At 40.3% G+C, this 21,120-nt stretch overlaps 2 protein-coding genes across 2 annotated transcripts; both read right to left on the bottom strand.

The window, feature by feature from the left end:
* Positions 1 to 1,223: 1,223 nt before the first annotated feature.
* LOC128746194 (nucleoside diphosphate kinase homolog 5) lies at positions 1,224 to 1,946 on the bottom strand. The gene has a single exon (XM_053843237.1). It carries the CDS (start codon positions 1,944 to 1,946, stop codon positions 1,224 to 1,226), a length of 723 nt encoding a protein of 240 aa, XP_053699212.1.
* A 1,737-nt stretch (positions 1,947 to 3,683) lies between these two features.
* Positions 3,684 to 20,664, bottom strand: LOC128738236 (prosaposin). The gene is made up of 7 exons (XM_053833231.1): positions 20,500 to 20,664; positions 19,673 to 19,775; positions 6,631 to 7,302; positions 5,110 to 6,566; positions 4,691 to 5,050; positions 4,209 to 4,594; positions 3,684 to 4,145 (listed from the first exon to the last, which is right to left on the bottom strand). Exons 1-7 carry the CDS (start codon positions 20,537 to 20,539, stop codon positions 4,098 to 4,100), a joined length of 3,066 nt encoding a protein of 1,021 aa, XP_053689206.1. The 5' UTR covers positions 20,540 to 20,664; the 3' UTR covers positions 3,684 to 4,097.
* Between the last annotated feature and the right edge of the window lie 456 nt (positions 20,665 to 21,120).

Below are 21,120 nucleotides of genomic sequence, written 5' to 3'. Positions count from 1 at the left end.
TGTTCAGGAAAAATGTACGGTAGGATATTATTTGCTGATTTTTCTTCCAAATTTTATGCCTGTTTGTCTGTGATAGTACTATTGAGATTGCTGACAGCTTCCGTACGCACACTAAGCCGCGTATACGTACACGCGATTTGTTGCTGCTGCTGTTGGTTTTTCCATGTCGTTTTTCAAACTGGGGGAAAACAAACCACCAACACAACCGCAAATTAGCAAGCTCTATAGTACGTAGAATCAAGACTGATTAGGTTACATCGATCTTCATAACTTGGAAGATTTAAAGGAGTCGTAGGGTGAAACGCACAAATTCACGTCGAATAGCCTCAATCCGTTGAATACGTTTTCGAGATCGTTATCAATGGGAGCTTTTTTCTCATGTAAAAATTACAATTTAACTGCTCAGAATGGATTCTATTCTAAACGATCTGTGACAAATTTGACCGAATTTTCATCACCCTGCGTTCGCGCAATGGACTACGGTGGACAAGTTGATGCTGTCTACACTGGTTTCAAGGCAGCAGATTGATAGAGTGGATCACGAAATTCTATTAAGCAAACTGGAGAAATTTGGAGTCTACAGATCCTTGATCACCTGGTTAAGATCCTATTTAGTAAACCGATCGCTTTGCGTTATGATCGGAGCCTCTCGCTCTGAAGTGTTTCGGGCGTCGCCCAAGGGAGTAATCTTGGACCCCTTTTGTTTTCGCTATTTATCAATGAACTTTGTGTTATACTGCCATCTGGATGCTGCCTGTTTTTATGACGTCAAAATATAAAACATCCGCAAAGTACTACTGATTGCGACTACTTGCAACTAAGAGTGTTACGTTCAGTACGCCACCAGAGGCTTTCACCACTATTCTATATTTTGAACGAATTGGTATTTCGAACGAAATTTCCGCCAGCAAAATCAAATGGGCAAAACAACTCGTTCGAAACAAGTCGAACGAAATAAAGATTGGTTCGAAATACAGAATAGGGGTGTTGAAGGGGGTTGTTGAGGGTGGCCTGAAGACTAACTTCGCGTTACTGTTGAGGTCCAGCTTGGTCTCTTGCAAAGACCCATCTTACTAGTGAATACTTCCGTTGGCTTTGAGGATAGCCATCAACTGACTTGGTTGAACGCAGACTAAATGACCGGGAAACGTCCCTTGTTTTAATACGGGGCAATCAAAAAAAGCATCGAATGTTATAATTTTTTATTGATCACAACTAATATTTTATGCTCGAAATAAATTGGGATTCGATTCACTGATAAACGAGAGTAAACATGAACATAGTCCATTGTCACTAAATTCTTTACAATTGCACAATTTAACAGTTTCATTCGTTGCGGGATTAGCATTAGTCGCTGAAATCTTCGGTTTATACGGATTATTCAGCAGTAACCATTTCGATAACCACAAAGCCGGTTGTTCAGGACGCTCCTTGGCAAGCAAATGCAACCCGTCCATCAAGGTCGGGTTAACCATGGCAGTCAGGTAACGGTTTACTTGCTGCTCGTTGCCAATCGGTTCCAAGATCAGTGATGGAAAGAAAAACTTAACTTCGAACTCAGCACTAGCTGCATCTCGACTTCCAAGAACAGCACTTTGCAGGTCATCGCAACAATCGGCGAACAGGGCTCGCAGAGATCCCGGGGCATTTGTCACCGCTTCCGGGTAACGTTCGGGGCCAATCAACCAAAGCAAATCCTGTACGGCATTCCGCTTGGAAAGACACATCGCCTGGACGGGACCCTTCGTCAAAGCGATTATCATGGCACGGTAGTCCGGGTTGCTGCTTCTAGAACGGTAAAATTCGGAAGCCTGCTCTGGCGTTAGCCTTAAGACGCGTGATTGCAGGATGAAAAAGCCGGCCTCTCTTATGCGCTGTGTTATCGTGTCTCGATGTTGCATCCCATCCGGTGTTATCAGTGCCAAAGTGCGTTCGTACTGTTCCATGCTGCTGTAAATGTGTTACCTAGTTTGCTCCAACTTTCTGGCTGAACGTTCTGCTAGAAAATTGCTCAGCATACTGAGACTGTCGGTCACAAAAAAAAAACAGGTGGACGTTTGAATGAGTGCATGCAGTGGAAAAAGGTGAAAGGTTTATTAAATTTAATAATTAATACGAAGCTGTGTAATGGGAATACAACTAGATGATGTTTTTTTTCCTTTTATTCGGGTTATCCAACTAGTCGCGCTCTGCGCTGGGCCCTTTTGTGATGTCAACAAAGTGTTAGGGAGACCTCAAACACCAGTTCTACCTGACGAGACAGGCAATGTCTCCCACTAAAACACAGGTAGAGCCCCACGCTTAGCCGTCACGCCTATGCCCGCAGTCGGAGGCGTTCCGACCCTGCGCGGACTCCACTAACACAGACTCTAAGATCTCTCTCTGTCAAAATATGATGATAATGATGATTATGAGAACAAAAATAATAGATCGAATTTGTAAATGTGCTTTGGAATTTTTGTACTACTTGAGTTGTAAAATGTAGTAAAGTGAAGAAGTGGAGGATGCGTCAACCCCGCCTAGCTCCGGTCCTCAACCGCGAGCCCGCTGCCAATTTGCCAACACAAACAACAACAAATGAACTAATAGGAAAGACAAATTTCGGAGCATTAGTGGACCAAACTCAACTCGTGTTTTTAGTCTTTGACCTTCAAATGCGGTCAGGCAATAATATTAATATTTTTTAGAAACGATGGTTCTACAATTGATGGAGGGACGGTAGGGGAAAGTAATGAAAATTTTTTGGAGTGGAGGGGAAAGAGCAGGAAGGTGAGGCGGGGGGGGGGGGGGGTTGGTAGCTACGCTTAACAAGTAATCGTTATGACTCCTACCTTTTGTCCAATGCTGGAAGGGGCATGGGAGCATTAGTGGTTATCAACTTATCAGGACAAATTTGATCTTTCATCCCCGCAGCATTCATGCACTGTCTCACGATACAAAGTAAATTGAGCGCAGCACAAGTTGGACGTTCGCAGTAGCCGACAAAAGCATTAAAATATAGAGACGCACCCGCCTTCCAATCCCCGAGACCAAAGAGCTAGTGCAGTAAAGCTGTGGACCTAAACGTCTCAGATCAGATCAGGACAGCTACGGGGCCAGTGCAAAAATCCTACTGACTCTATCTAGCAGCACCACCCAGCCGAGACTCGAACACACGACACGAATTGACCTAATTTTCCTATCTGCTACCTAAGCATTTCTATTATTACACGTAATCATTGTACAGTGGCCCTTCGGCATCCAACCGGATCTGGTATCCCGCTTACATCCCCTTACTAACCTAACCCCGAACGACACAATCAATCCGACATTTCCGGAGATATTTGTGGACGGCTGTGATAAATAGGGATGAATCCCAGAAACATTCATCTATTAATTAACAGAGATCCCCATACTGGCCTCATTCTTAAACGGAATAAAAGCACTTTCTGAGGAACACCACAATCACATTTGGTAAATTTTTACCCCGAGTCCCACTTGAAATCACAAAAGTATTTTGACATATACCCACATTCGGAAGTAAATGTGACCGCTGTTCATTTACTAATTAGTTAAAAAGCCCTACACTACGACAAGGTTCAGTTTTATTGTAAGAGGAACACAACTAGGTGATGTTGTTGCATAAATCCGAAGCAAACTGCCTTGGGATATGTTATAGGTTTTAATCCACAAGTGCAGTTCAGTACAAATTCAGATTTTATTAAAGTTCACTCATTTCCATTGTTATAACACATTTTTACAGGTAAATGTAAATTAACCGATATTAACAGCCTAATTTTGGAGTCGGCGCTGAGGTCTATCGTGAATTCTGCTCAAATAGCCTGCAATACTTACCTCTCTTTTCGCGCTGACAAGTATGATTAAAAATTTTATCCTAGAGGTTCATCACCGTTTAAAAACTGATCCACTGCTGTGTTCGATAATTGGTAATGTAACTAGAGTTAAACGCAAATCAAAAGTGGGAAAAAGAAAATATTCCTTCCATATCATCTTCTTAAATCGATCTACTATAGCACTTCTTGGTATCGTTTACATTATACAAAGCTGCTGTTCTCTTGCAAAACAGTTACTTCTCTCTTAATAATCAGTTTTTGGACTTACTGCTGCCATTTACCAAGCTTCTTCTCAGAGCAGTATTTACTGACCTGCAAAAGGGGAATCAAATTATAACACACGCTTCAAATAAGAAGAGACAAAGCACATCTTACCTTACACTTCTGAGCATTTTCTTCGCTAGCGCACCAGTACGTCGGTCCCCTGGTGCAGTCCTGGTTACCCACCAAATAGGCGTGCTTCTTCTCGATGCGGTCGTTCTTTTCGACTTCATCCTCGAAACGCACATATCCCGTCGGGCTGCTGCACATTCCCATATTGACGCATACTTGCTCCTTCTCGACGTAGTTTTGCAACTGTCGGACCATGCTGATGCCATACACGGCAATCATCTTTTCGCACTTTTCATAGAACTTAGCCGGAACGGTGTTGCAAATCTTTTCTACATCCTGCACGATATCATGGTCCATCTTCTCATTGGCGAGAATTTCGTCAACCGTTTTGACAGCACCTTGGCAGACAGCGCACTCAATTATTTCCACTGAAAAGTACATTTGAAGTAATTCATCTAATCGCAAACTGGGTGGTTGATAGTTGACTTTCAACTCGGGGCTTTTTTCCTTAGCAATATACTTACGGCTGCTATCTTCTAGTAGCTGCAGTTGCTTCTGGCACAGCGCTAGTCTGGTGCATATTTCTTTCGGCGGTAAGGTGGCCAAAAATTTGATTATGAACTTCCCGTACTGATCGATCAGTTGGTCGCACTGTTTCGTTACTGTGTTTGGCAGCTTAGAACAGACCGATCTTACTGCATTCTCGATGTCCTGTTCGGTTTTTTTGTCTGCCAGTTCCGATTCTAGTTTAACCATTACAAACTCACAGATTGCACATTGCGGAGGTTGATTGTCCTTATTTTCAAGCGGAGAAACAAGTTCTTTTGGAGGTTCCGCTACAACCGGTTCCACGACGTAGTCAAGCAGAGCTTCGTCAACCTCCACTGTAGATGGAAAGATGGGTTTATTACTAACTAACTATAACATTAAACCAAGTACTTACATTCATCAATTTCCTTTGTAACGCAGAAACCGAGATTGTGACAAATCTCCTTTGGTGACAATTGTCTCATTAGCAGATCAATAATTTGGTCACTGTGTTGTTCGACGTAGCGTTCGCATTTGGTTTTGTACTTGCGCAGCCGGTCGCAAGCATGTTCGAGGGCTTCTTTGATTTGTTCCTTGCTTTTCTTGTTCTTAACGCGTTTCTCCACTTCCTTGACCATTTCTTCACACACTAAACATTCCGGCTTAGACACACCCGGCTGATGGTCCACGGTTATCTGTCCATTAACGGTTATGTCCGGTATTTCGTTGGTTTCAACATCGAAATGTTTCAATTGGTGTCGATTTTCTCGTTCGAATTCCATGTTGAGAAGACTCAAATCAGGTCGCTGATCGATGCAAAGCTTCAAATACACACAGATTTCCTGTGGAGTAAAGTCGGAAACCAGCATTTCAACCAGTTCCGCCGAATATGTATCCACAAAATCGGTGCATTCCAGTTTCAGTTTCGGCGAAAGATGAGAGCATAATTTGCTCAACGCTTGTTTGATGTTTTCCTTGGTGCGGTCATTTTTGATGTTCTCTTCCAACTGAGTCACGGCAAACAAACACAGCGGGCATGTTGGTTTGTCCTTGCCGGCGTTGGCATCGATTGTAACGTCAATCTGTGCAGGTGAAAATATTTCGATGTCTTCGTTGGCCGTCGGGCACATGCGCAATTGTGGGCACACTTCACGTGGGTCGATGGATTGGATTAGCAGAGCAATGATGGCATCGCCGTACAAATCAATAAACGTGTGACACTCGCCAGCGACAGCCCTCGGCAAACGGTCGCAAGTCTTAGATACAACCAGTTTAATCTCATCTTCATTAGCCGGTTCGCTTAGCGCTTCCTGCACAAAATGCATGAAATATTCACAAACGGTGCAAAAACGACCATTTTCAACTAATTGCAACGTCAGTGGAGCACCCATCAGGTGGTCCAACGGAAGCTGGGCTTGCTGTATTTCTACGGCAGACAGTTTAGGTTCATCTTCGCCGAGCAATTTCTTCGGGGAATCCCTCTTTTCAGCTACATATTTGTCATGCATTACTGCCACCTTCAGCGGAACAATTGGCATGATTGGGCCCGTTGAACCTGCTGCTAAACCTTTCGGGCAGACACCAATCATGAAGCAGGCGTCATTACTATTAAGGTTATGCACCAGCGTGTTATAGATTACATCATAATACTGATCCACTAAGCTGAGGCATTCCTTGCTGAACGATTTGGTTTGCTTGCAAAGACCCTCCAAAACCTGTTTGAATTCCAGCTCGGTAGTGTTAGCAATCAATACATCGCGCAGATGGTCGACCAGCTGTTCGCACAGCTTGCAAGGAATGTCATCGCCATCGGCGTCCACTTTAATCACTCCGACACCACCCATTGGACGAACTTCGATGTCTTCGCTGGCACTGTTGGTGAAGAACACAATTATATTAGCATATTTTACTTCCGATAACTATCATACACCCTTACCTATCTTCATGTTGATGGAACTGATCAGCACATGTTCCCGACATGTGACATATGTTCTTCGCATTCAGTTGCTTAGTCATATGATCGTAGATCTCAGCAAAGTAGGTCAGCACAATGCTGGAACAGCCATCGGAAAACGATCCCATTTGACCGCAGAATCGTAGGAAACCTTCCAGCACTTGATCACGATCACTCGAATGGAACCGGTTGGAAATCAACTCAGCAATGTTGTTACACTTGCCGCAAGTGAACTCATCCTCGCCGCTATCGGAAACCGATTCGGGCTGCTCATCTACATCATCTTCGTCCAACGGCTTCACAGCCGGCATCTCCTCCAGCATTTTATCGATAGCGGCATTGTTACACAAACCGGCAACACTGCAAACGACGTTCGGATTCATTTGCGACGCCAGTGCTTCCACCAGTTCCGGAATGAAATCATCGGCCAACCGCTTGCACTCCTTCTTAACGACCTTGATCGGAATCAGATTGCATGATCCCTCGAAAACAGCTTTCAGATCAGCTTGGGTTTCGTTGCTTTCCAGCTGGTCCCGTGCCTGTTTGACCATGTCCAGACAAATGTTGCAGATTTCATCGTTGTCCACCGGGAACGTTTGCTTCTCCCAAACGGTTTGGATGCAGTGAGTAACCGCACCGCAGCCTTTGGCATTTCTGGAAATATTGAAATAAAATATATGTTATAGGATACAATGGACATGATTACATTTATGTTAAAAAATTTAACATTTACCACAGGTCAAGATTGACGAACCGCATGATGGCATACAATAAACCACTACAATGAGGTGAGAAAAATCTCGTTTGCTGTAGTAGAGATAAGTTCACAACGAATGATACGTACCACGTACGTGCTTAAATCGAAAATAAACAGTTTTAGTTCATATTCTTCAATAAACAAGTTTTTACAGAAAGGAATGTAAACTGCAGCACATATCGTTCTGACGTCTTTAAAAAAAGGTCTGCTCCCGTCGTCGTACTGCAGCTGTAATGTAATCAGTAATCGCCGCCCATAAAATATTCTCCCAAACCCTATTCCGATGTCCGACACCGATAACCAGAGTGGGCCAGTACGTACTCTAAGGATAAAATTTTATAAAAATGTTGTTGCGAGTATAAGATGTTCCCACATCGCGTTTTTATAGACTTCAAGGCAGCGTACGATGCAGTTGATTGAAAGTAGCTATGCACAGCATGAAGTCATTTTCTCGGATAAACTTTACTTAGGTGCTGATCAGTGTCACCCTAAATCGTGCGATGTATTACGACCTTGCTTCTTATATGCTCTAGAGTCCTTTCAAGGCAGGCAAGCAGGGCGATAGGTTTTCGAGCTTGCTGTTGAACGTTACCCTCGAGCGTAGCATGCGGAAAGCATTTATTGTTGATACATATGACGGTAAAGGACCTCTGCGGAATCACGTATCGACAACAAAATACACGAAAGCAAGAAGCCCTCCTAAGAACAATAGCCTCCCGCTAGGGTTTTTTTGCAGACGTCGATGAACTCGACGTCATCGCCAGCTTAACTTTAAATCCAACCTCAATTTTCCCTACGATAACACTTAAACCTTGACGCGGTGTAGTAGGGCTTTTCAACTAATCAGTAAATGAACAGCGATCACGTTTACTTCTGAATGTGGGGATATGACAAAATGCTTTTGTGATTCCAAGGGGGACTCGGGGTAAAAATTTATCAAATGTAATTGTTACGTTGTTTCGAACGTGCTTTAATTCCGTTTAAGAATTGGGCCTGTACGGGGATCTCTGATAATGAATAGTTGAATTATTCTCGGGCTCATCCATATTTATCACAGCTATCACAAATATCTCCGAAAAATGTCGGATTAACTGGGTCGGCCGGAGACTTAGATTAGAATGTAAGCGGGCTACCAGACGCTTACTGCGCTTACTTTATTTTGTAGGCCTATCTTGGGACAGTGCATAAATGCCAGGGGGATGAAATATGGAATTTGTTCAATGAGCCAAGCCCTGATAAATTGATATTGATGGTCCGAGATTTGTCTTCCTATTGGTTCATTTGTGGATTGAGGTTGTTTGTGTAGGAAAATTAGTGTTCCTCTCATCTTCATCATTATCATCATCATTATATTTAAAACATAACATTCCGACCTTTTGCAGGAAGATTTCATTTCTCTTGCGGGCATAGGCGTGTCGGCTATGCTTGGGGTTCTATCTGTGTTTTAGTGGGCGACATTGCCTGTCTCGTCTGGTAGAACTAGTATTTGAGGTCTCCCTGATACTTTGATGATGACAACATAAAAGAGCCCGGCATAGAGTTTTATGCACTATTAAGGCTTTGAACCATTTCGCGAAATTTTTAACTTTTTGGTTTGTGACAGTTCGATGGTTTTTTACCTTCTGTCGAAAATAACCCTGCTCGGAAGCATGGTTAGTTTTGACACTTCGATGGTTCGCTTCTGAGAGCCAATGAGATATGCACAGATGAGGAAGGGAGCTTCGACGTGTTTCACTGATTTTTCGTTGGATTTTTTTTACATTGGTATGGATGCTTATCGCATAATAAATTTGTTCAAACAACCCGGGTTGAAATGACATGAATTTTATCTATCAAATAAAAGAAAATGAACATCAAAAATGCATCCAATTTTAACTCGGACAGAATAAACAATATTTTCATCCTCACCTTATATGACTAAAGTTTTTGGAGCGTCTTAGTAGAATACGAAACCCAAAATTAAAAAAGAAGTTCGAAAACAGACACTGAGGAAGCCTGCAAGTCGTAGGCGAAATACGTATCTGTCGTGAATAAAATATACTTAGTAGAATTAAATTGGATAAGTTTTCTTATTTTTTAATTTTAGGCTCACCTTATATGCTCTCATTGAGCAAAAAAACTATCAATCCGTCAAATATGAAATGGTTCGCTTTCTGAACTGGTTTTAACTACTCAATGAGAAATAACCTGCAAACTGTTAAATTTTAACCAAAAAGATAAAAATTTCGCGAAATGGTTCACAGCCTAAGTGACCACCTGGATAACCCGAAAAAGGACAAACTTAAAATCCAATCTCAAATCTAACTTCATACCCAATTTCAACACTTATTTCAATGCAATTTCAAGTCAAAGTTTTAACTTCAATTCCAAATACAATTTCAAGTGCAATTTAAATCAGATTTACATCTAATATTAATTATTCCATACAAATCTAATCCGACCAAATTAGTCTAAATCCGACCAAAATCAACTAAAACGAATAGAAATTGGTTCATATTCGTTCCAATTTAGTCCAGAACCAATACAAATTAGTTCATGTTCGACCGAAATCGTCCAAATCCATTAGAAATTAGTCCAAATTCAATCTAAATCGGCACAAATCTCTTCCAAATTACCCCACAATCGACCAAATTAGTTTGAACCCCCTAATCGAAAATTCAATCCAAATTTGTTCGAATGCAAATTAAATTATTCCAAAACCTGTCTAAATCGATCAAATTAATTCAAATCCAATCGAAATTAATTCAAATCGGTAGAAATCAAATCGAAGTTTGTTCAAATCCTATCCAAATTAGTCTAAATTTAGTCCGGATAAATTCAAATCCAACCAAAAGCATCTAAATCGAATCGAAATTGGTTCAAACCTACTCTAGTTCAGTGCAAATCCAATTCAAATTTAGTTCAAATCCATTCCAAATCAGTTAAAATCCGACCAAAATTTTCTAAAACCAATCCATCCTAGTCCAAAGCGCAAATCTAATCTGAAAATTGCCCACAATCAATCCAAATTTGTCCAAATCCTATCCTAGTAAGTCCAAATCCAATTCAAAGCAGTTGAAAACCAATCTAATCCGACTAAATTAGTCCAAATCTGACCGAAATCATCCAAATCGAATCAAAATTGGTTCAAAGCTACTCTGGACAAGTGCAAATTCGTTCCAATTTAGTCCAAATCCAATAAAAATTTGTTCCATGATCAAGCAAAATTATCCAAATGCAATAGAAATGAGCCCAAATCCAATCTAAATCAGTCCAAATCCCATCAAAATTAGCCCAAATTCGATCAAAATCTTCTAAATCCAATCGAAATTGATCCAAAGAACGGAAAAGAAAAACAAATTACACGAAAGAAGGAAAAAGAAAAACAAGAAAATGAGGACAAACCGAACAGAAAAGACGAAAAAACGGAACAAACAGGGAGAAACAGGATAGAAAATGCGGGAAAGAAAATGAGAAAATGCGGGAGCAGGAAAATGGAAAAACGAGAAGGGAAAAAGAGCAAAAAATTAAGAAAAAAACATGCAAATGGAAGACATACGGGATAAAACAAACGATAAAAGAGAACTTGAAGGAAAAGGCGTAACAGCAGGACATAATAATAAAAAGAATGGAACAAACGCAAATTTAAAAAAAAATAGAATAGAAGAACAGTGTTGCGGAGATCACGTTTCGGACCTTGGGAATCAGTGCTTTTGATATGGAGATTGAAACGATAAAACTTTATTCTCCATCGAATATACAAATGACGATATTCGGTGTGACGAGTAAGGTGGTTTATTCGAAGTTCTGATCGATACTAAGCCTCATTTGACCTACTCCTATCGGCTTTTATCGTGAAGCGGGAAGATGAGTAGATAAGGGAAATCAAATTGATTCGATGTGCACTGATAACGTTCGGCAGAAATTATACTACAAGCAAATATACAACCTAAATCAACATAAAACACGTCTAAAACTACACTTATTTGTTTCTCGCGATACATTAAAATTAAATACAGTGGACTCTCGGAAAAGTTAACTCTCTAAAAAGTTAATTGTTCAGAAAAGTTAAAAGAATATTAGCTCTCGCACAACACTCTAAAAAGTTAATTTTTTCCTTAACTTTTCGGAGAGTTTGAATTTATTGCTTGTCCCAGTGTTCGTTCGCACACGTGTGGTGTCCTTTTATCTTTATTTTTCATTTTTCGGTTTATTGTCACCTTTCCACTGTTTTATACAGAGTTGCATCATAGCAGGAATTAAGTTAAACTCTTATACCGGACAGTTGCAACTATAATTCGATACAAGCACATAGTTACTTCAGGATTTTTGATAAAATGCTGAAAAGGGGCAAACTCATATCGAATTTAAATGCAAACAAGGCACAGAAAATATGTGCGAACATTATCAAAATGTAGACTATAAAAGAACAAAGCAAACTAGTAGGTATAACAGATTAATTTAAACTTGCTGAAAGGCACTAGTATCACTATATAAACTTTATATATATATATATGGGTCATTCCACGGGAAATTTACAGTCAAAATTTTTTTTCTCTCCGGAACATTTTTTTTACGTTCTTTGTTCAAAAAAATTCGACACGTATTTTTGTATTTTGATGTTACTGTTGGAATTCGCAAGATATGATTTTTTAAAGTATTGTAATTCAAAAAAAATATTATTTTTTTAATGCTGATTGTAAACATAGTTTGTAATATCAAAAAATGACTTTCTACCAGATGTGTTCACTATTGCACAAGCTTTCGAAATTGGTATACCATACTTCCTCTCGATTGTTTTTCAATAGTTAAATAGTGCATTTTTATAAACAATTGCAATTTTTTCAAAGTTGGAACTTTTTTTTCTCGATTTTTTTTATTTTAAAATAGTTGTTGATCTTTCTCGAAGAAGCATGCAAAATTTGGAAATGGAGAAATGAAAACTCTGGAAGTTATGAGTTTTTATGTCTCAGCGCGTGTGTTAATGTGAAGCGAGAGGAAATGCTCAATCGATGTTCTAACCCACGGGCAGCTGCATAACGAGGCCGCCTTTGATGCTATTAAGTGTAACGTGTCGTTGAAGCACGCGTGTTCGTCCGCTCGTTTGCATTAACGTGCGCGCTTCGATATAAAAATTCATAGCTTCTAGAGTTTTCATTTCTCCATTTCCAAATTTTGCATGCTTCTTCAGAAAAGATCAACAAATATATTAAAATTAAAAAAATCGAGAAAAAAAAGTTCCAACTTTGAAAAAATTGCAATTGTTTATAAAAATGCACTATTTAACTATTGAAAAACAATCGAGCGGAGGTATGGTATACCAATTTTGAAAGCTTGTGGAATAGTGAACACATCTGGTAGAAAGTCATTTTTTGATATTACAAACTATGTTTACAATCAGCATTTAAAAAATAATAATTTTTTCGAATTACAATACTTGAAAAAATCCTACCTTGCGAATTCCAACAGTAACATCAAAATACAAAAATACGTGTCGAATTTTTTTGAACAAAGAACGTAAAAAAAATGTTCCGGAGAGAAAAAAAATTTTGACTGTAAATTTCCCGTGGAATGACCCATATATATATTAGGTCTTTATATTATAAAGACCTCGCTGCATATTCCCTTCCATTGCAACTTACATTAACGTGTGTATCCTATATCCGTGAATCTATTTTCGCTTTTGTAATTATCATTTTTTAATAATTTTTAGGACTACTCAGAAAAGTTAATAAATCGGAAAAGTTAATTAACCCATTCCCCAATCGATTGACTTTTCCGAGAGTCCACTGTACATAGTAACATGTGTTGAAAATACGAGGCATACTACGTACTGGCTCATGTAAGCCAAAATTTGTTCTTGCTGGAGTAACGTTGAGAAACGAATGAGATCGAAAACTACGGCGGCGTATATTGATATCCAGCATGCAGAGCAGTGTAGAGGAATCAATATTACCCTGCAGAAGATCACCAATAAAACATGCTTTTGCCAGATTTCGTCTCTCCTCTAGTAAATCCAAGTTGATGAGCATATAACGGCTTTTATAGCTGGGTAGGTTCAAAGCACAAAGCGAAATAAGAAGCCCAGCTGTGAAGAAGCTTTAGTCACTACGTATGAGATGTGGTCCTTGAATGTTCCTTTAGTCTTGCAGAATTCCCAAATCCTTAACTGTGGATTCACGGTGCAAACGTGCGCCTTCTGAGGCATAGTCAAAATGAAAAAGTGAGCGTTTTCGATCAAATGAGATTACCGAGCACTTAGATACATTTAGCGATAAACGATTGATTCGACACCATTCAGCGAAGACTTCCAACTGTTTCTGCAGAAAAACTGTGTCGTGGGGCTCCAGTATGGTATGCTAAAGTTTAAAATCGTCAGCATACGAGAGTTTCAGGTTAAAATACCTGATAAAGTTCACATCGTTCATGTACAGCAGGAATAAAAACGGCGCTAGATGCCTTCCTTGTGGAACACCAGAACAAACTGGAAATGGTGATGAAATGTGATCACTGATTTTTACGGACATGTTTCGTCCGCTAAAGTAAGATTGAATCCAGAGAAGCATCCGTTCATTTATGCCGAGTCGTTCAAATTTAGCTATTGCGATTTGATGATTCATTTTATCAAATGCTGCGGATAGGTCAGTGTATATAGCGTCTACTTGATGATCCTTCTCTATTAGGCGTATAACAAACGAGGTGAAATAGGTCAAGTTGGTTGTTGTAGATCATTTGGGCATAAATCCGTGCTGATCCGACGAAATGTAGTGATTGCATCTCTGAGTAAGCTCCTGAAGAATTATCAGTTCAAACAATTTAGACGTGGCACTTAATACAGCTATGCCCCGATAGTTCGAGGTTAAAAATATAAGGATAAAAATAAAATAAAATGGTTACGGGAAGTGGGAATGGGAAGAGAAAATGGGACTAGCATGATCCGTGGCTAGCAATATAACCGATCGGCCGGGGTCAAATTGCGCCAAACAAAGCCATTTAGCCACCAAAAGTCAGGTTTTAAACGAAATTAGAAAAAAAAACTATGCAGTCAAGAAAAAAAAAACAAAGTCATACCATATAACGACATAAAATAGAATATCGAAAACTCACAGGCGTTATGTCTAGTAGGTACGGGCCCGCATCAAAAACGCAAAGGAAAGGGACGCGAACTGATTTGATCATTCGAAGTCAAAGGCAGCACCATCGTTTGATGCTAGCCATTAAGACTATCGTTAGTTATTCATTATTCATGCAGGTTTATAGCTGATACTATCATCAAGGGGAATTTTTCACAAACATCTATGCGTCCAAGCCAAACTGCAACAAGTACAGCACCATCCGTAATGAATTGAATTTGTCATAAATTTAATCAACCGTAACAATAGCAGTAATAATTACGCTATCATGATGTCACCAACATGATACAAAAAAAGCTTCGACTGACCACTAGCTTTGCAATCCATGTTCTGTGTCGTTATGAATATAATTGTTGGGATACCAACGAAAATTTCTGCTTGATACATGTATGCGGGCAAAAGAAAAATATTAATCTCTATCATTATACTTCTACAAGTTAGAAAAAATCAAAATTCTCAACTATAACGATTAGTTGATCGAAGCCGTAACAGGCGCGCGATGATATTATTGAGTGGCGTTCTACTGGCAAGCGAATAAAAAAAATGGTGTGAAGTATTCATTAGATATTGATAACTCATAAGGCCGTGACACTTGGATCAAATCGCCTAAAGAGGAATTTGATTTGTGAGGTATGTGATTTCGCTGTACTGTCGGATTCTGAACACAAGAAAGGTTCTAATTCATTGTGCGCTAATGATAGAATGTTTATAAAAACAACACTTTTACGTCCGGTTGCCATAACTCGTAGCAGCTACGCTACACTGCACGGTTGACACCGGGGCTCTATTGACAAGGGTAGAAACTTGTAAACAAAATAATTTTCAATACAAAATTTCTTATCACGATTCGTTATTGTTTCTGTTGACTTTAAAGTAAGGTAACGATGTTTTCAATACAAGACTCACTACATACCTACAGATAAATAAATCTGAAGCTAAACTGTACAAGTTCTTCAATTGTATTAGAAACATTGGGACTGGTTGACATGGCGGTGAAAAAGTAGCCAGCCGGCATTCAATATTCATTGAACAAACGATGCTTGAATTTGTGTTGCAACACAAACCCAATCGGATGGCACATAATTGTTTCGTTTGACACTAGATTTTTCTGATGAACTGCTCTGATTTAATGCTGCTGCCCTCGCATATTGGATACACATTTCACGCTTACCCACGAGACAAGGATAGATATTTCATGTGAAAGAGTTGTTATATTCATTATTCAATGTCGGTCTGAGTCGTTATTGGATTATCTACAACTATACAGGGTTACAATGTTGGATATGTGAGTACATGAGCTGTTCTATGGTGACATGTCCTACAATTTTCTATTTACACAGCGTAAAGTAGCGTAGAACACTATACAACGCTGATAGAAGAAAATTGCTAGAACGTAAAGTACGTCGCTGAATGTAATCATATGTTGGTTACAACATATAATTTTTGGAGGATATTCACCCTCACAGGCATCCCGAAATCGATAACAAGTGCCGACCGTCTAGCAAAATGTTGTCGTTTGGATGGGTGATCTCCAGATGTACCATTGGGGGAGACTATTCTTCAAAAAGGTACGACGTCTGGTCATGTTCTTGGAAAGGGGCGAAGTCGATAAATCTTAAACCGTTTATAATCGTTAGCGGTACTTCTAAGGTGAGGGTTGTATCACGTTACTAACTATAACATTTAAAAAATCGGCAGTTTATCCTGAATTTGCAGAGCTGATTTACAAACACTCGATCCATCTCGCTTCTCGTCCATCCTAATAAAAACTGTGCCCAGCTCGTGTGTATTGCCGAAACTCGGGTAGATTTTTTTCCTGTATGAACTCATCACTGCGACCAGTATCGTTATCACCCGGGTGTTTTTTGCTAACTCTGGTAGATGGTATAACTATATCTGTAACGTACCATCACCTCTCCCTTCCAACATACATCCTGTAGCACTACGATGTCGAGCTAGCGGATGTTTCCTTCTTCGGAAAACACACGGATATTTCCTACGAAATTTACAAATGCCTAGACATTTCCATTTTGCGAATTTTCAATCTAAAGTCTGTTTTCGTCACCAGGATCTTTGCCGTTTGTTACGACCAAAATAACTTAATACGTTATTTGTTGCTTGAGTTTTTAGTCATATACCAGCTTGCGACCAATCCATGCAGAAAGAGCAACTTAGTGCTGCTATAGTGGAATTAGTGGAACTTAAACCGAGCACTGTCACGACATGACCGTGCGTATTCGTCGCAGCCACCCGCTGCCGCATAGCTTTCCAACCTATCCCGAGTTTCGGGGGGCTCCGTAACCGCAAGGTTACCGAGTCTGCTTTGACAAGCGAGTGGTCCTGGGTTCGAATCTTAGTAGAATCAAGCCATTCGATGTCAAGTGACTTTAGCATGGGTTTATTCTCAGGCTCCCCCCACCTCATTTACTTTTCCTTCATGCTGAATTCTAAATTTACCCACTCATGACAGTGCAAAAGTCCCTCCTATAGTTAAGTGTACTGGTCAGAGGAACGAATGACTCCTCGCCAGAGACGACTATAATATGGGATAGTACTGGCAGTTAGGAATAAGTGGGTAAAGTAGATCAAGTGGGTAAAGTAGAAGGAAGGGTAAACCCCAATACACACAAGCACGCATAAAATTTAATAAGCATATCGCTCATTCAATAGCGATTATAGCAAAAAGAAATGCAGTGCAGGTCATACAGCAAACACCCGGGCGATATCACAATAGATCAACTATACTGGTCGCAGTGATGAGTCTACACAGGAAAAAAAATCCCGAGTTTCAGTGGGTGAGCAACTCAGTGGCACTCAAACGCTCACATCGACCAAACGTATCACAAGTTCTCTTTCTCTCTTCGACTCAATTAACGTAATTCGGAGTAGACGGAGATGGAAACAAGAGGCTGCTCGATCTAAATTTTATTTAAATAGGCGTAATGCTACAATATGCTCATCAAAGAACTGCTCCCTCGTCCCTACACGTGTCGGGCTTAGGTATGTAGCCCTTATGAGTTTGGTTTACCTTCTCGTAAAACTTGCGCGTGTCGTGACCTCACATGTGCTGATACTAGGTAATGGTCCGGGTCGAAATCCGCATGCCGTAGGGAGCGTACGTTGGTTATGTTCGAGAAAAACCAACCCTCGATGAGAATATGGTCGTTTTGGTTTAAGGCTCGTTGGTCAGGTGATCTCCAGGTGACTTTGTGGATATCTTTGCGCGGAACGAAAGTGCATCGCTGGCCGTTATCATTTGTGTCAGTGTGCAGGCTAAAGAGCCGTTCACCGGTCTATAATACATTGCTTCCGACCTGGGCGTTCATATCCCCGATAACGTTCTTGATGTTCCGTGGTGAGCAGCTGTCGTACGTTGCCTTCAGCTGCACATAGAACGCTTCCTTCTCGTCGTCGAGTCTACCTTCGTGTGGACAATGCACGTTTATAACGCAGTTGAAGAAACGGCCTGTTATCCTCAACATGCACAATCTCCCGTTGATCGTTTCTAGTCCATTGCGTGATCCTACATTTTGTTTATCACAACGAAGCCCGTTCCCAGCTCGTTGGTCGCTCCACCGCTCTGGTAGAATTGGACTTTGCCGCCACGGATTCTCTACACCTTCGCGTCTTTGCGACAGATCTCCTGTAGTGCCACGATGCTGAGCTTTTTAGGGTTCTAACTGATCGAGCAGTACCCTGTCACCACCAACGAAATTTAGGGATCTGCAGTGTGTTAGTGTGTTGGATTTAGATGGGCAGCTGTACCAGGGCCTACGCTACCAAGTCTCGGGGCTGCCATCATATAGTGTCGAGACAACACTTCCTTGTTGGTATACGACCTTAATTTCCACCGGGGTTGGTTACCCGATCTCTGCTAAGATTGCTCGTATTCCGGCTGATATAGCTGATACGAGGAGGTAGCGATAGGAATTGCAGCATAAGAGGCTAAGGAGCACTATGGAGCCTGTTTTACGCATTATCCAACGATTTACCAACCGATTTGTAGTTAGCGCCAGTAACAATGTAAATAAACTGTCATTGAGGCATCGTAGTTCTGACAGATAACATAATTGATCGCAATTCATTAAATCACAGTGGTAATATAAGCGTCATAACCAAAATAAGATTCGTTGACCTCACATTTACGTTTGACAAGGTCAAATTGTATGAATCTATTTCCATCACAATCAAGAAACATACTGTTAGCCTTAATTTAAGGTTCACCAACATTCGGCCCAGAACGGCTATAATCAAAATGGGTCCTATACCTATGAATGATTCAGATTATTCAAAAACATTGATTTTCGCATTCTAGTGCATGCGTCACTTTCAATAACACATCAATATAGCTTCTTAGGCATGATAACCTCGCTCGAACGATTTCATATGCTACCTACTACTTTTCCTATCCGTACACAATCACATACATGAAAATCACTTATCACTGTAACGTCTGTCTGGAACCAGAGGAATCGCACCAGCACCATCTCGCTCAGGAGCGGTTGTTTTGCATCACTCTTTGTTTGTAAATACTAACAACGCAACGCAAAATAGGCATAAAAAGTAATCAGCCAGCTTTTTGCGAACGTGATACACCGTTCTCAGATTAAGCTTTTATAAAGCTCAAAAAAATCAAATAAATCTAGGTCAGAAATCGTATTAACACAAACGCTTGCTTCTTAATCATTTTTCACCCAGAACACCGCAAAAGGCAATTTAGTTCGTACCTACTACATAAGAAACAACTGCGAAACGCATCACATGTTCGCACATAGCACAACACAATCGTCGTATTCACATGCGAACCTGTGCTGAGGTTGTGTTTTGCATTCCAAAAGAAGCAACTAGCCTTGCTGCCTGCCCGGCACACGAGAGTATAAATGGAAATTGATGTTGATATGATCTGATCTGACGTTGTTGTCGGAGTAATAAGTATAGCAAACGAACTCACGGAACCAAACTCGAACGTTCAATCGATAGGTTTTTCTTAATTGTGTTAATACGATGTTGTTAGGATAACAGATAACAGATACCTAAATGTCAATCTTTCAGACAACTATTCGTATACGATTTTGAAAATATTTATATAAGTTGTCTAATTTTTCAAGTCTGTAATAGATTTTTCTCTGGAAAACAATGAGCAAAACATACTCACTTTAGATTGGAGCACCAGTAGGACGGACCCCAAGTGCATTCCTTAGCGCCGAACAGCTGACGTCCGCTCGATTCAATCGGAGTTGCCCAAACCGATGCCGCTACTGGAATAAAGAAAAATAAAAGAACGCATGATTAAATATCACTTGCGGGCCAACCTATACTTATCTGTTTCCTAATTGCACATAAAACTTATATCGAAACGTTACAAAGAAATAAATATTAGCAGTGTTTGAACTAGGTAGGTATTTACTTTCGCCTAAGTTGCAAACATCGGAATCACATAGGTACAAAAGTTTACGTAAAACCCGTAAAACGCACATAGCATTAGACTTGATCTATCGAATACCCAATACGCAATGTTAAAACATTAGGCCTAGTTTAGTTTGAAAATGAGTTAAATCTCACAATTTAACTTTCATTTCTCATTGATCGTATCTAAAATAAAAACTATGGCAATGTGTCGAGCGCTGAGCGCACAATAATTGTTGCCCTTATTTTTCTCGCGACGGACCTTGAATATCATTGTCCTTCGGACATTTTCAATTCTGGCAAGCAAAACCATAATTTTACCAAAATTAGTATATGTAGCTGAGAAAACGCGAATGAAAAATCCATTTTACTCGACGTGCCAGCGAAACTTCTACATCGTCCGAAGGATGACTCACGGAACGTTAAGACGCATTATCACAACGTACGACAAAAGCCAGCCGAGAAAGATGGAGAAACTCGGGCAGTCTTTGTTTTGCTCCTTCCATCAGTCAGTTCTATGCTGCTGCTTGATGATAGGGCATTTTTCTTGGAACCTTCCTCCGGATTGAAACTTACCCAGCAGAACGCTGGCCAGGGCAAACAGCAGCCCATTCATGATGAGATTAAACCGTGAACCACTATCACGTAATCCACCGTTTGGATCAGTAATTTAATTAAAACTTTTTTTTTTGGATTTATGAACAAAACGCACAAAACAATCACTAACGACCGAGTTCGTGTATTGTTTAACGACGAATGACGGAAGTTTTCCGAGGTTTTAGCTGGGCGACCGAAGTTGCAAAAAAGTCTACACTTATCTCCACTTTTTGCGCAAAGGGGCTCATTTGTGTAGTGCGTAACTATTGTCGTTTTCGTTTTGAAGCTTTTTCAACCATAATTCGCAATGACGGCACCGCACGACCTCTTTTCCACTTACAGAACTACCCGCAGCTGAATGCGTGAAAATTATTTCCGACATATTTCTGTCTTTTGCACTCTTTAACAAATCGCTATTCCGCTTCACGCATACTCGAAACTAATGTAGGTGTCTCCACTGCGGCGCCGTCATAGCGAATGGTGGACGTGTTCGTAATATTTGAACAGCATTTTTGACATTTCCTTAATACATCGCACGTTTTCTTTCCGCGCGTTCACTGTAAAACTAAAGGAATGTACGAAAAGAAAACGTGCGATGTA

The sequence above is a fragment of the Sabethes cyaneus genome, chromosome 1 (assembly GCF_943734655.1).
Source record: "Sabethes cyaneus chromosome 1, idSabCyanKW18_F2, whole genome shotgun sequence".
NCBI lineage: Eukaryota > Metazoa > Arthropoda > Insecta > Diptera > Culicidae > Sabethes > Sabethes cyaneus.
Note: the sequence above shows the minus strand (reverse complement) of the source record. Positions and strands in the feature narration are given on the sequence as shown.

Excerpts from the sequence above, each read along its gene's own strand:
- LOC128746194 (XM_053843237.1), bottom strand. The coding sequence starts at position 1,946 with ATGGAACAGTACGAACGCACTTTGGCACTGATAACACCGGATGGGATG.
- LOC128738236 (XM_053833231.1), bottom strand. The coding sequence starts at position 20,539 with ATGAATGGGCTGCTGTTTGCCCTGGCCAGCGTTCTGCTGG. Across the intron at positions 19,776-20,499 it reads CCTGGCCAGCGTTCTGCTGG|TAGCGGCATCGGTTTGGGCA; the intron begins GTAAGTTTCAAT and ends TCTTTATTCCAG. Across the intron at positions 7,303-19,672 it reads TACTGGTGCTCCAATCTAAA|AAATGCCAAAGGCTGCGGTG; the intron begins GTGAGTATGTTT and ends CAATATTTCCAG.